We start from the raw sequence: 17,100 nt of genomic DNA, 5'->3' as shown, positions 1-17,100 counted from the left end.
CAATCTTTATAGGTTAGGTTAGGTTAGGTAGCCGAAAAAGTTAGGTTAGGTTAGGTTAGGTAGGTTAGGTGGTCGAAAAAACATTAATTCATGAAAACTTGGTTTATTAGGCAAATCGGGCCTTGCATAGTAGGCTGAGAAGTGCGATCTGGCTACTAGGTACGACATATATATATATATATATATATATATATATATATATATATATATATATATATATATATATATATATATATATATATATATATACATATATATATAATTTTGTCGTACCTAGTAGCCAGAACGCACTCCTCAGCCTACTATTCAAGGCCCGATTTGCCTAATAAGCCAAGTTTTCATGAATTAATTGTTTTTCGACTACCTAACCTAACCTAACCTAACTTTTTCGGCTACCCAACTTAACCTAACCTATAAATATAGGTTAGGTTAGGTTAGGTAGGGTTGGTTAGGTTCGGTCATATATCTACATTAATTTTAACTCCAATAAAAAAAAATTGACCTCATACTTAATGAAATGGGTAACTTTATCATTTCATAAGAAAAAAATTAGAGAAAATATATTAATTCAGGAAAACTTGGCTTATTAGGCAAATCGGGCCTTGCATAGTAGGCTGAGAAGTGCGTTCTGGCTACTAGGTACGACATATATATATACACACAGCAAGTGTCGGAAAATCCGACACCATTTAATATATCATACAGATAATAGCTGTGTTGTATAAACAAGTTACCCATAGAAAACGTAACTTGTAGTGGAATTACCATCTAAAGAAAACGGGATATCATCACCACATACCATTATAATTCACCAGCTATTCTGCTGGGAATTATTCTTAAATACATTAGTCTTTGGACTTACCATCATAAAAACATCTTATATAAAATAACTTAATTATCAATATTAAAGTAGAGTAAATGTAACCCTTCTATCACTTTCTGAAATCTGGACAAAGTAGGCCAGGCGTCAGTGGGGAAGGAGGGCAGCCATTGTTGTTTATATTGAGACCAGAGGCTCACACGGGAGCAAATTCGGCTCCTGTTAAATTTACTTGGACGTAGTGTTATGGAAACCAAAGGTGTACCATTTTTCAACACGCTGTCTACATATCAAGTTAAGTGTTCTTTCCGAAACCCATTATCTATCATTAGTGGCCATTAATGTCATTATATAGGGTGACCCGGTTAGAACGCGAAATCGCCTCATACTAAAGGTAATTAAGCCAGGTCTTTAATGTTCCATGTACTGTATAGTGTTTTCTCTGATATACTTGTCATATATAGGATTCTGGCTTCACAGCTAGCGCACTTTTGACAGGTCAAGACGAGGATGCAAGATTTGTGCACCAGTTACTGGGTGATATGGAAGCTACCTCAAAGAGGATAATTTGGTGTCTACACCCTAGTTATACCTGGTGGACTAACCTGCTGTACTATAAGATAAGGAACCTTTTCAATGTATGTAGTTACTGTAGTTTGATTGGCTGCATATATATAAACTATTAAACCCCCCCCTAATGTGTAGAGGATCGATTTGTGAGATTAAGAGATTATCGCAGAAATACAGTCCACTTATCATTATACAAATTGCTATCGAAGTATATAAATTAACGTAAATATAAATTCATATAAATTAAATAAATATAAATCTCACAGGTCGGTTCCCACAGCAAGCTAAGGCAAAATGGGAGTAAACAAACAAATTTGCGGCCACTGTAATAACGCCTTAGAGTTAGTCAGAGGCAAAAGCAAAATGCTGTCCGGGCAGCGCCCCTGACGGCTGGGTGGACAGCGCTTCGGACTCGTAGTCCTGAGGTTCCGGGTTCGATCCCCGGTGGAGGCGGAGACAAATGGGCAAAATGTTTCTTTCACCCTGAGGCCTCTGTTACCTAGCAGTAAATAGGTACCTGGGAGTTAGACAGCTGCTACATGCTGCTTCCTGGGGGGGGGGGTTATTAATTAGGAAAAACTTGTAGGCCGATATACCTATTAGCCGGGAATCTGGGGGGGGGGGTAACAAAAAGGAGGCCTGGTCGAGGACCGGGCCGCTAAGCCCCGAAATCATCTCAAGATAACCTCAAGAAGAAGACTAGAAAGTGTAACAGCCAGCACTAACAGCTCGATAGGTCCAGACACTACAACGATCCCCCGATAGAGCGAGTCAGACCAGAAGGACAGACATATGTAAATTTTATGCAAAGGGCATATGTAGATATGCTGGTAATAAGGATTAGAATGCAGTTACCACCATCCTAAAATAAATGTTTAAATATGCTTAAGAAAGGTCAGTGTCGATTTGGATCAATATGTAGGTTTTTCCATCCTGACATGTGCCAAATGTCACTCGACGACAGAAAATGCTATGACCTCAGCTGCCCCATTCTTTCACGTGAAAGGCACGAAACGCTACATAAAGAGTGGCAAGCAAGATAAAGAATTTGGAGAGAAACTCAATAAATTTTTTATACCAAACCGAAAGAGATTTAAAAATGAGAAGCATAAGGAATGTATGGAACTGGATGCCAGACCCACTTGCATACCAGAATTACAGATACAATTACACACCGAAAGGGAACTACAACTACGACAGGCAACTGCCCTACAACAATCAGTACTGGTCAGAACAAACTCATTATGTCCACGCATAATGGGCTTGCCAAAAAAAGTCCCCCAGTCAAACTATCCCTAATAGAGTAACCTCATTCATCTTTACCAACATACAAGGGCTAAAAACAAGAACAAACAACAAAGTACAGTTCATAAATGGCCTCCTTACGGAGTCAAATTGCAGTATTTGGAGTTTTCACAGAAACCCATGCAGGGGAATTGTTGGACAGTGAGATCTGAATACCAGGATATAATCTATACAGGTGTGATAGGGTAATTAGATCACATGGAGGAGTGGGTCTGTATAATAGGGAAGACCTTGTACGCTCGGAGCTCCTTAACGTTACAAATGAGGTGGTAATTTACGTACTGGGAGTAAAAATAGAGAAAATAAACTTAGTTATTATTCTAATATACGATCCGCCAGATGCAACGGCCGAGGAATTCGCAGATCAGATGAACAAAATAGAAAATAGCCTTGATAATTTGGCGAACCCGATACCTGATATTATCTTCCTAGGTGACTTAAACTTGCCTAGTCTCAGATGGAGAATAGCAAACAATAATATTATACCAGGAAATCTATCGGGATATAACCAACCACAGATTAGAGAACTGCTTAGATTCTGTGACAAATTTTCACTCAACTAGCAGATATCAGAGCCAATGAGAAATGAAAATAATCTAGATCTGGTCTTTACAAACAATGAAGACATAATCAAGGACATTAGGATATCAGATACCACATACTCAGATCACAAGCTCCTTGAAGTGAAACTACCATCAATACTCAAAATAGACCTAAAACAATGATCAAGCGAGAGGGGTTATTCAGTAAATTCAATTTATATATTAAGAAGGCAGACTGGGAGACAATAAACAGGGAACTTACAAACATTCCATGGGAAACTGTTCTAAGTAATACAAGTCCTATAGGAGGAATTGAAAAACTGACTTCGGAAGCGTATCAAGTCTGTCTGAAACATGTTCCGTTGAGGAAAGCCAGAAAGAGGTCCAACATAGAGAGAGAACGCTGACGACACTATAAAAGATGGAAAAAAATTACGAAAATGCTTAAACAGACACAACTTTCCCATCAAAGAAGGAATAATTTAAATAGGGAGATTGAAGAAATCGAGCGGAAATTGAAAAACTCATATCAGACTGAAGAAAGGCAGTTAGAACAGAAAGCAATTCAGGAAATAAAGAAAAATCCAAAATGCTTCTTCACATATGCGAAATCAAAAGCAAAAACCACTGCCAGTATTGGACCTGTTCGTACAAGTGAAGGTTCGTTCACGGAGGCTGACAACAAAAAAAAAATTAGTGAAAACCTAAAAAAAAAAAAAAAAAAAAAAGCAGTATGAGGACATGTTTAGCACTCCAATAAACAACCTGAAAGTGGATCATCCAGACAATTTGTTTATGCGTGATAGCCAAACCCCTGTAAATATAACTGATATCAACATAATCGTACTAGATTTTGAAAGAAAAATTGAAAACATGCCCATGCACTCAGCACCGGGTCCAGATTCATGGAATTCAATATTTATAAAGAAATGCAAAGTGCCGGCAGCACAGGCATTCAATATAGTATGGAGGAAGAGCTTGGACACGGGGAGATACCAGATGCACTTAGAGAAGCAGACATAGCCCCTCTACACGAGGGAGGGAGCAAAGCATTGGCAAAGAATTATTGACCAGTTGCACTAACGTCCCACATAATAAAAGTATTTGAGAGTCAGGTTATCAATTTCATGGAGACCAATGACCTTCACAACCCAGGCTACTTGATCACTACGGCAGTCACTGAGGCATTAGAAGAAAAACAGAATGCTGATATGGTATACACAGACTTCGCAAAGACATTCGATAAATGTGCAAGGAGTGATGGCACACAAAATGAGGTCAATGGGAATAACCGGTAAAGTAGGATGCTGGATACTTAGTTTTCTGTCAAAGAGTACACAACGAGTAAGAGTCAATCATATAAAATCGAGTCCAAGCGCAGTTATAAGCTTTGTACCGCAGGGTAGAGTACTTGCACCACTGCTTATTCCTATTCTAATATCTTCTTGAGAGGTTATCTTGAGATGATTTCGGGGCTTAGTGTCCCTGGTCCTCGACCAGGCCTCCACCCCCAGGAAGCAGCCCGTGACAGCTGACTAACACCCAGGTACCTATTTACTGCAGGTAACAGGGTGAAAAAAACTCTGCTCATTGTTTCTCGCTGGCGCCCGGAATCGAACCCGGGACGACAGGATAACGCGTCCAGTGTTCTGTCCACTCAGCCACCGGCTTTTTGTCTATATCAGATATAGACAAAAATACAAGTCACAGCTTCGTATTATCCTTTGCAGATGACACAAAAACAGCATGAAAATTACCTTGGCTGAAGACATTGAAAAACTTCAAGCAGATATTAATAAAGTTTTCGATTGGGTGACGGAAAATAACATGATGTTTAACAGTGATAAATTCCAGGTACTCAAGTACGGTAAAAATGAGGACCTTAAACATAATACAGGGTACAAAACACAATCAAATGTGTCCATAGAAGGAAAACAGCATTTAAAGGATTTGGAAATAATGATGTCTGACGACCTAACGTTTAAGGAGCATAACCAAGCAAATATTGCGTCAGCCAGAAAAATGATCGGATGGATTACGAGAACTTTCAAATCCAGGAACTCCATCACAATGGTTGTACAATAGAGATCACTTGTACTTTCCCGTCTTGAGTACTGCTCAGTACTCACTTCCCCCTTCAGAGCACGAGTGATTGCTGAAATAGAAGGAATGCAGAGAACATATACGGCATACATAGACACAATAAAAAAACTAAATTATTGGAATCGTCTTAAAGCTCTCCAAATGTACTCACTATATAGAACGAAGGTGAGAAAGAAATCAAATAATATACACGTGGAAGATACTGGAGGGCCAGGTACCAAATCTACACAGTAAAATAACAACATACTGGAGTGAACGATATAGTAGAAAATGCAGAATACAACCAGTGAAGAGCAGAGGTTCCATTGTCACAATCAGAGAACACTGTATAAACATCAGAGGTCCATGGTTGTTAAACATCCTCCCAGCGAGCATAAGAAATATTGCCGGAACAATCGTGGACATCTTCAAGAGAAAACTAGATAATTTTCTCCAAGGAGTGCCGGACAAACCGGGCTGTGGTGGATATGTGGGCCTGCGGGCCGCTGCAGACAACAGCCTAGTGAACCAAACTCTCACAAGTCAAGCCTGGCCTCGGGCCGGGCTTGGGGAGTAAAAGAACTCCCAGAACCCCATCAACCAGGTAATCAGGCGGAAAAAAATAGGCAGATTCTTTCACCATGATGGGCCTATTCAGCTAGCAGTATATAGGTACCTTTCCAGCTAGACAGCTGACACGGGCTGCTTCCTGGGGATGTGTTTTCACCTAGCTGTACTCACCTAGTTGTGCTTGCGAGCGGGTTGAGCTTTGGCTCTTTAGTCTCGCCTCTCCACCGTTAATCAACTAGTGTACAGATTCCTGAGCCTTCTGGGTTCTATCATATCTACATTTGAAACTGTGTATGGAGTCAGCCTCCACCACATCACTTCCTAGTGCATTCAATTTGTTAACTACTCTGACACTGAAAAAATTCTTCCTAATGTCTCTGTGGCTCATTTTAAGTACTAAGTTTCCAATTGTTTCCCCTTGTTCGTGTTCCACCTGTGCTAAAGAATTTGTCTTTGTCCACCCTGTCAATTCCTCTGAGGATTTTGTAGGTGGTTATCATATCTCCCCTTAAACTTCTGTTTCCCAGGGATGTGAGGTTTAGCTCCCTTAGCTTTTCCTCGTAGCTCATACCTCTCAGTTCTAGGACTAGTCTGGTCGCATACCTCTGAATCTTCTTTAACTTTGTCTTATGTGTAACTAAGTACGGACTTCAGGCAGGAGCTGCATATTCCAGGATTGGTCTGACGTAAGTGGTAAACAAGGTCCTGATCGATTCCTTACACAAGTTTCTAAAAGCAGTTCTTATGTTAGCCAATCTAGCATATGCCGCTGATGATATCCCTTTGATGTGGGTCTCTGGGGACAGGTTCAGTATGATATAAAACTCCTGTGTATGATCTGGGGTATGAGCATACTCCACACACCACATACATATCCCCCACACCACATACATACCCCCTCTTCACATACAAACCCCTACACATTAAACATACACCCACATCACATACAAACCTCCCACACAGCATACATACTCATCACACCACATACATACTTTCACCCCACATACAAACACCCACACCACATACATACCCCCACACCACATACATACCACAACACCACATACATACCCTCCACACAACATACACACAACACCACATACATACTCCCCACACCACATACATTACCCTCACACCACATACATTACCCCCACACCACATACATTACCCTCATACCACATACATTACCCCCACACCACATACATTACCCTCATACCACATACATTACCCTCACACCACATACATCACCCTCACACCACATACAGACCCCCACACCACATACATTACCCACACACCACATACATTACCCCCACACCACATACATTACCCCCACACCACATACAGACCCACCACACCACATACATACCCCCACACCACATACAGACCCCTACACCACATACAGACCCACTACACCACATACATACCCCCACACCACATACATCACCCTCACACCACATACAGACCCCTACACCACATACAGACCCACCACTCCACATACAGACCCCTACACCACATACAGACCCACCACACCACATACAGACCCTCACACCACATACAGACCCACCACACCACATACAGACCCCTACACCACATACATCACCCTCACACCACATACAGACCCCTACACCACATACAGACCCACCACACCACATACATACCCCCACACCACATACATCACCCTCACACCACATACAGACCCCTACACCACATACATCACCCTCACACCACATACAGACCCCTACACCACATACAGACCCACCACACCACATACATACCCCCACACCACATACAGACCCCCACACCACATACAGACCCACCACACCACATACATACCCCCACACCACATACAGACCCACCACACCACATATATTACCCCCACACCACATACAGACCCACCACACCACATACATCACCCTCACACCACATACATACCCCCACACCACATACAGACCCACCACACCACATACATACCCCCACACCACATACAGACCCACCACACCACATACATCACCCTCACACCACATACAGACCCCTACACCACATACAGACCCACCACACCACATACAGACCCCCACACCACATACAGACCCACCACACCACATACATACCCCCACACCACATACAGACCCACCACACCACATACATACTCCCACACCACATACAGACCCACCACACCACATACATACCCCCACACCACATACAGACCCACCACACCAAATACATTACCCCCACACCACATACAGACCCCTACACCACATACAGACCCACCACACCACATACATACCCCCACACCACATACATACCCCCACACCACATATAGACCCACCACGCCACATACATACCCCCACACCACATACAGACCCACCACACCACATACATCACCCTCACACCACATACATACCCCCACACCACATACAGACCCACCACACCACATACATCACCCTCACACCACATACATTACCACCACACCACATACAGACCCACCACACCACATACATCACCCTCACACCACATACATTACCACCACACCACATACATTACCACCACACCATATACATCACCCTCACACCACATACATTACCACCACACCACATACAGACCCACCACACCACATACATACCCCCACACCACATACAGACCCACCACACCACATACATCACCCTCACACCACATACATCACCCTCACACCACATACATTACCACCACACCACATACAGACCCACCACACCACATACATACCCCCACACCACATACAGACCCACCACACCACATACATCACCCTCACACCACATACATCACCCTCACACCACATACATCACCCTCACACCACATACATTACCACCACACCACATACAGACCCACTACACCACATACATACCCCCACACCACATACAGACCCACCACACCACATACATCACCCTCACACCACATACATCACCCTTACACCACATACATCACCCTCACACCACATACATCACCCCCACACCACATACATTACCACCACACCACATACATTACCACCACACCACATACATCACCACCACACCACATACATCACCCCCACACCACATACATTACCACCACACCACATACATCACCACCACACCACATACATTACCGCCACACCACATACATTACCACCACACCACATACATTACCACCACACCACATACATTACCACCACACCACATACATTACCCCCACACCACATACATTACCCCCACACCACATACATCACCACCACACCACATACATCACCACCACACCACATACATCACCCCCACACCACATACATTACCACCACACCACATACATCACCACCACACCACATACATCACCACCACACCACATACATTACCACCACACCACATACATTACCACCACACCACATACATTACCACCACACCACATACATTACCCCCACACCACATACATTACCCCCACACCACATACATCACCACCACACCACATACATCACCACCACACCACATACATTACCACCACACCACATACATTACCACCACACCACATACATTACCACCACACCACATACATTACCCCCACACCACATACATCACCCCCACACCACATACATTACCACCACACCACATACATTACCCCCACACTACATACATTACCCCCACACCACATACATCACCCCCACGCCACATACATTACCACCACACCACATACATCACCACCACACCACATACATCACCCCCACACCACATACATTACCACCACACCACATACATCACCACCACACAACATACATCACCACCACACCACATACATCACCACCACACCACATACATTACCACCACACCACATACATTACCACCACACCACATACATCACCACCACACCACATACATCACCACCACACCACATGCATTACCACCACACCACATACATTACCCCCACACCACATACATTACCCCCACACCACATACATCACCACCACACCACATACATCACCACCACACCACATACATTACCACCACACCACATACATTACCACCACACCACATACATTACCACCACACCACATACATTACCCCCACACCACATACATTACCCCCACACCACATACATCACCACCACACCACATACATCACCACCACACCACATACATCACCACCACACCACATACATCACCACCACACCACATACATCACCCCCACACCACATACATCACCCCCACACCACATACATCACCCTCATACCACATACATTACCACCACACCACATACATCACCACCACACCACATACATCACCACCACACCACATACATCACCCCCACACCACATACATCACCCCCACACCACATACATCACCACCACACCACATACATCACCACCACACCACATACATCACCACCACACCACATACATCACCACCACACCACATACATTACCACCACACCACATACATCACCACCACACCACATACATCACCACCACACCACATACATCACCACCACACCACATACATCACCACCACACCACATACATCACCCCCACACCACACACATCACCACCACACCACATACATCACCACCACACCACATACATCACCACCACACCACATACATCACCCCCACACCACATACATCACCACCACACCACATACATCACCACCACACCACATACATCACCCCCACACCACATACATCACCACCACACCACATACATCACCCCCACACCACATACATCACCACCACACCACATACATCACCACCACACCACATACATCACCACCACACCACATACATCACCACCACACCACATACATTACCACCACACCACATACATCACCACCACACCACATACATTACCACCACACCACATACATCACCACCACACCACATACATCACCACCACACCACATACATCACCACCACACCACATACATCACCACCACACCACATACATCACCCCCACACCACATACATCACCACCACACCACATACATCACCACCACACCACATACATCACCCCCACACCACATACATCACCACCACACCACATACATCACCACCACACCACATACATCACCACCACACCACATACATCACCACCACACCACATACATCACCACCACACCACATACATCACCCCCACACCACATACATCACCCTCACACCACATACATCACCACCACACCACATACATCACCACCACACCACATACATCACCACCACACCACATGCATTACGTATATCTAAAGTAAAGGAAATATTAAGTTTGTATATTTTTGTGTGTAAGCCAAGTTTCTCAGCATCTATTATTGTGTTATAATTATAATTATTAGTAAAGTCTTTAATTATTTATGGTTATTGCTTACTGCTGCAACTATCACACCATAAAGATCTTTAGCAGTATTATTTACTTTGTTTTACCTTTTTATATATAATGTGCGTAAGGCAGCTCTACCTATAACACGTCACACACGTCTTATGGTGTCTATAATGTGTGGCCCTTCATGGTGTCTATAATGTGTTGCCCCTCATGTTGTCTGTAATGTATTATCTCTCATGGTGTCTATAATGTATTGCCCCCCATGGTGCCTATAATGTATTGTCTCTCATGGTGAATATAATGTTGCCCCTCATGGTGTCTATAATTTATTACCCCTCATGGTGTATATAATTTATTGCCCCTCATGGTATCTATAATGTTGCCCCTCAAGGTGTCTATAATGTTGCCCCTCATGGTGTATATAATGTATTGTCTCTCAAGCTGTATATAATGTATTGCCCCTCATGGTGTCTATAATGTATTTCCCCCCATGATGTATATAATGTATTGCCCCCTCATGATGTCTATAATGTGGCCCCCTCATGGTGTCTATAATGTATTGCCCCCTTCATGGTGTATATAATGTATTGCCCCTCATGGTGTTTATAATGTATTGCCCCCCATGGTGTCTACAATGTATTTTCCCTCATGGTGTCTATAATGGATTGCCCCTCATTGTTACGGACCCGAGTCCAGCGTCCGAGCACGGAGCAGTGACGACCACGCCATCTGTGGGTCAGCTCCCGAAACCCCCTCCAAATGGACGACGCCATCTAGTTAGGACGAGATATACCGGCCACACGGGCTGGTTTCCCGTCTTGTTCAGCTCGTAACATAGCCGCTGCTGACCTCTGGTGAGGTGGCGCTTAGACAGCAACGCCATCTATGGAGTGGATAAGTGGGCGTTTGTGTCTAAGCCTGTAAGTGAGGTGCCCTAGGGTGTCCCTAGTACTGATGACGTGTCTGATTACAGAGTCGACCTGGGACTGCTGGATTGGACGGTGGGCAGTCTACCCAAGGCAGCCATAGTATCTCCACGTGTTTGCTGCAGAAGCTGTGAGTCACCCCCCGGATGAACACTGTTGTGTTAGCCTGCCTGTGAGGTGGCAGAACCAGGAATTGTCGTACCCGGGGCTGACTGGTGGAGAAGACTAGCCACTGGGGTGTTGTGGTGAGGAGAGTGATCAGCGGTATCACACGAGGCTCCTGCCTAGGGCTCGCAACCCTAGTATCAGTCATGGAGTGGCCTACGCAGCAGAGCTGATTGGAACCTGCCAGCTACAGGCTGGATTTGTGGTTGAAGGCCTCCACGACGGTGCACCCAGTGGGACTGTGATTTGGCTGGCCTGTGGCCAGGGTAGACTCGCCGAGGGAATCGAAGGATTCATCGTGAGGCCACAAGAAAAAAACCAGGGCTACTCGTCTTGAGCACCGTGAAACGTCCTGAGTCTTCGGAGGAAGACAAGTGATTGTAAATAAGTGTAGTCATAGTAACCGCGTGTGACTTTATATATTTATTTATTGGTGGTGGTGAATATATATTTAATTTAGTGAATTTGTTTCCCTTCCCCTTTAATTTACTTGCGTTACGGAACACACCCCTTGAAAGCCACTACTAACTTGGGGCCGGATACCCAAACTCTAATAACATCAGAGAAAGAACCCCGTTGCGACCCAATAGGGCCGTAACACTCATGATGTCTATGATGTATTGCCCCTCATGGTGTCTACAATGTATTTTCCCTCATGGTGTCTATAACGTATTGCCCTTCATGGTGTCTATAATGTATTGCCCTTCATGGTGTCTATAATGTATTGCCCTTCATGGTGACTATAATGTATTGCACTCCCTGTATATTAAAAGATATTTCAAATCAATGAGATGCCTCTAAGTATAACATTAAAAATATAATATTATCAGATAAAGGTCAATGTAACTTACTGTTGAGGCTGTTGAGGAGGGAGGCAGCGAGGGCGGTGAAGGGAGGGCGATGGTGCGTGCTGCCCTCCGCTGCCCTCCTTAACTTCCACTCTGTTGAATGACTAAGTTGGAATACTCTGCGACTGTCCTCGGGTCCGATGGTTAAGGTCAGGTTATTGTTGACCTGAAGCACAAGTGTTGCTCTTTATCCTTATATTACACAGAAACAACACAATAACGAATAGGCTTATCCTGCGGTGAACTTTACTCCTAGTGTGTGTTAACTATGGGCAACAGTACTCACTTTGACATATCTTTTCAAAAGTAATGGTTGCGTTTGTGTGTTGCATTATGTCGACATATATGATATTTGTCCCTTAAGTTAACTTTTATAACACTTTTCTATAGTATTATTAATACAATCAGAAGTAACATGAAAAATTATGCTGACCACTTAATGCACATTTTAATATATGAAAAAGTACAACCAAGAAGATTAAAGAAAAAAATGTGAGACATTATATAGAAGGCAAATTACTCCTGAGTCACGACATAATATGACATCATAACATCGTCACGACGATGTTACGATGTCACAAGATCGTCGTGACATGAGTCACGACGATCTTTAATACTAATTAAACCATTCCAAAAAAGACTGTAACGTCCTCTTTACATATAATTATTAATTGTGAAGGAGTCCCTGACATGTGTGGTGTCGTGCCAAGCGTGAGGAAGGCCGTGAGTGCACGTTGAGAACAGTTTGTCTACTCTAAACCATTCATGAATAATTGGACTTTTACATGAGCAAGAATACCATGAATAGAAAGGATTGGGTTTATCTTCATGGTAATAGGGGGTAGGGGATCAGCTTGTGCGGACTGGATGGAGGAAATAGTGTTTAGGATTTTATATGCAGGCGATGAGTCACAATAACGTGGCTGAAGTATGTTGACCAGACCACACACTAGAAGTTGAAGGGACGACGACGTTTCGGTCCGTCCTGGACCATTCTCAAGTCGATTGTGAAACGTCGTCGTCCCTTCAACTTCTAGTGTGTGGTCTGGTCAACATAGGATTGTATAGTTCTAAGCACCCATTCCACCTTCCACGTAATGGAAGGTGGGTGCACAAGGGGTGACTGAGGAGACAACTCTGGTTGGCACAACAGTAACAGTCCATCTCTTGCCTGTGGGCGCCATCACAGGGATAGTTTTATTATGAGCAAAGCAAAGGAAATGGTAAAGTAGTTAAAGGATTGCATAAAGTTTGGGAAAGCCAAAGGTGTGGGAAATTTCACTTCAGAGAAATATATACTCTAACATTATGTGTTGTATGTAGGAACACCACATGGATAATGGACCATGTGTCGTACTGAGCTACAAATAGCAAAACCACATGGTCGATAAGATATTATATCTAGAATCACGCAAGCCCAAGGCAAGATCGCCAACAACAGTTTACTGGAACAGCAGTAAATTGTGTCTCAGTGATGACACATCAGTTTTAGAAAGGAATACGTAATCAGAATACTAAACAATCATCTTAAAATTACTCCTACTTTAATCCTTTAGATAAAATCTAACTCAAAGATATTATTCTTCACTAGGAAAAATAATAACAAATCAAAGTTGAATGTAATGAAACGCCAATTTCTGGGTGAGCCTTGGTGACTCCGTAAAGCTACAGTGCCAAACTACTAGGTGCCATCAGTTGCGGAGTTTGTTTAGGCCTACCAGGGACCACGAGCCAGAACCTGGCCCCCCTACTGAGGCACAGACAGCAGCGGCACTATGATAAAATTGTCAGTGAATATTTATAATTTCCGCCACCACCGGGGAAGCACCTACATAGTCAGCGAAACAAAACGGACCACTGCTGGTTATATATATATATATATATATATATATATATATATATATATATATATATATATATATATATATATATATATATATATATATATATATATATATATATATATATATATATAATGTCGTAACTAGTAGCCAGAACGCCCTTTTCAGCCTACTATGCAAGGCCCGATTTGCCTAATAAGCCAAGTTTTCATGAATTAATTGTTTTTCGACTACCTAACCTACCTAACCTAACCTAACCTAACTTTTTCGGCTACCTAACCTAACCTAACCTATAAAGATAGGTTAGGTTAGGTTAGGTAGAGTTAGTTAGGTTCGGCCATATATCTACGTTAATTTTAACTCCAATAATAAAACATTTACCTCATACATAATGAAATGGGTAGCTTTATCATTTCATAAGAAAAAAATTAGAGAAAATATATTAATTCAGGAAAATTTGGCTTATTAGGCAAATCGGGCCTTGCATAGTAGGCTGAGAAGTGCGTTCTGGCTATTAGGTACGACATAAATATATATATATATATATATATATATATATATATATATATATATATATATATATATATATATATATATATATATATATATATATATATATATATATATGCAATTGACGATCACAAAACACTGATCATTTTATGCAAAAAATCCACAGAGAAATATGAAATGAGGTGAACGTTTCGGCTTGTTAAAGCCTTTGTCAACACCAGACTGACTAAGGAGAAGGGAGAAGGGGGAGGATATATAGGCCGACACCTGATTTTGTTATAAACCTCTCGGATAGACAGCTTGATAATGACACGATTACTGCATTAGGATATGGCCTGAGCTTTGCCACATCTAACGGAACAGTCAATTATGTAGATATTGCCAAAGGTTTTAGCAATCTTGAAAAGTATAGCAATGTCTCAGTTGAAGATATTAATGTGTGCAAAGGTATGATGTATGGCGTTTTACTTAACAATTCTGTTCCTAATTGTCCAAGTCGATTTGTTCATGCGTTCAAAAATCTCAAAAAAGATAGTTCATTACATATTACCAAGGCTGATAAGTCAAATGCAGTAGTTATTATGAATAAAGATGACTATGTCCGAAAAATGGAGTTACTCTTGGAAGACAGGGATACTTATCTATTGGTTAACAGAGATCCTACTGAAAAAGTGATTGCACATTTTAACAAAACTCTTAAAACTGTGTGTAAAGGCGATAAAGAGTTGATATCTAGGCTAACAAGTCGATCCCCCTCTCTACCTTACATGTATGGTCTTATAAAAACTCATAAGACATATATAATCCGGCAAGGCCGATTATTAGTTCAATTGGTTCGGCGGCTTATAAACTCTCTAAGTGGTTAGTCAAAGTTTTGTCCCCTATAGTTGGTACTATTTCCAACTCACACTTGACAAACAATGTGGACTTAGTTAATAAGCTATCCACACTGAATTTAAATTTTGATTTTAAACTTATAAGTTTCGATGTGACCTCTTTATTCACTAAAGTTCCTGTTGATGATCTGTTAGAATTTCTACATGAGGAACTGCCTAAATATAATTTGAGCTTGCAGACCAATAAAGTATTGGAACTTATTAAATTGTGTATAAAAGACAATTATTTTAGTTTTAATGGAAAATTTTTCAAACAAACATTTGGTATGGCGATGGGCAATCCCCTGTCCCCAGTTTTAAGCAATTTGTATATGGAATTCTTTGAAACAAAAATCTTATCCAGGATTATCCCGGCTAATGTAGTTTGGTTTAGGTATGTTGATGATATTTTGTGCTTATGGCCGTGCAACAAAGACCAAATAGTTTTTCTTAATGAACTCAATTCTTTGGTACCTTCAATAAAATTCACTTGTGAGACTGAGGAGAATGGTACTCTTCCGTTTTTGGACATTATGATTCATAGAGTCACTAGAAAGTTCAAATTTAATGTGTATAGGAAACCTACCAACGTGGGGTCGTATGTTCATTTTTATTCGAATCATCATAGTAAAGTTAAACAGGCAGTATTTTCAGGAATGTTTCTACGAGCTTTGAGGGTTTGCAGCCCTGAGTTTTTTTTTATGAAGAGATTGCTAAAATATATGAAATTGGGAAGAGTTTACAATAT

General features: G+C 42.2%; 1 protein-coding gene across 1 annotated transcript in view; it reads right to left on the bottom strand.

The window, feature by feature from the left end:
- LOC123766095 (uncharacterized) overlaps nucleotides 1–17,100 on the bottom strand; it is a 902,969-nt gene that overhangs the window by 460,927 nt on the left and 424,942 nt on the right. Inside the window, exon 24 of the mRNA XM_069321294.1 lies at nucleotides 13,130–13,292. Within this exon, the coding sequence (XP_069177395.1) occupies nucleotides 13,130–13,292 (163 nt within the window). The remainder of the gene's footprint in view (nucleotides 1–13,129; nucleotides 13,293–17,100) is intronic.

The sequence above is a fragment of the Procambarus clarkii genome, chromosome 9 (assembly GCF_040958095.1).
Source record: "Procambarus clarkii isolate CNS0578487 chromosome 9, FALCON_Pclarkii_2.0, whole genome shotgun sequence".
NCBI lineage: Eukaryota > Metazoa > Arthropoda > Malacostraca > Decapoda > Cambaridae > Procambarus > Procambarus clarkii.
The sequence above is the reverse complement of the archived record's forward strand: the minus strand, read 5'-3'. Positions and strand labels throughout refer to the sequence as shown.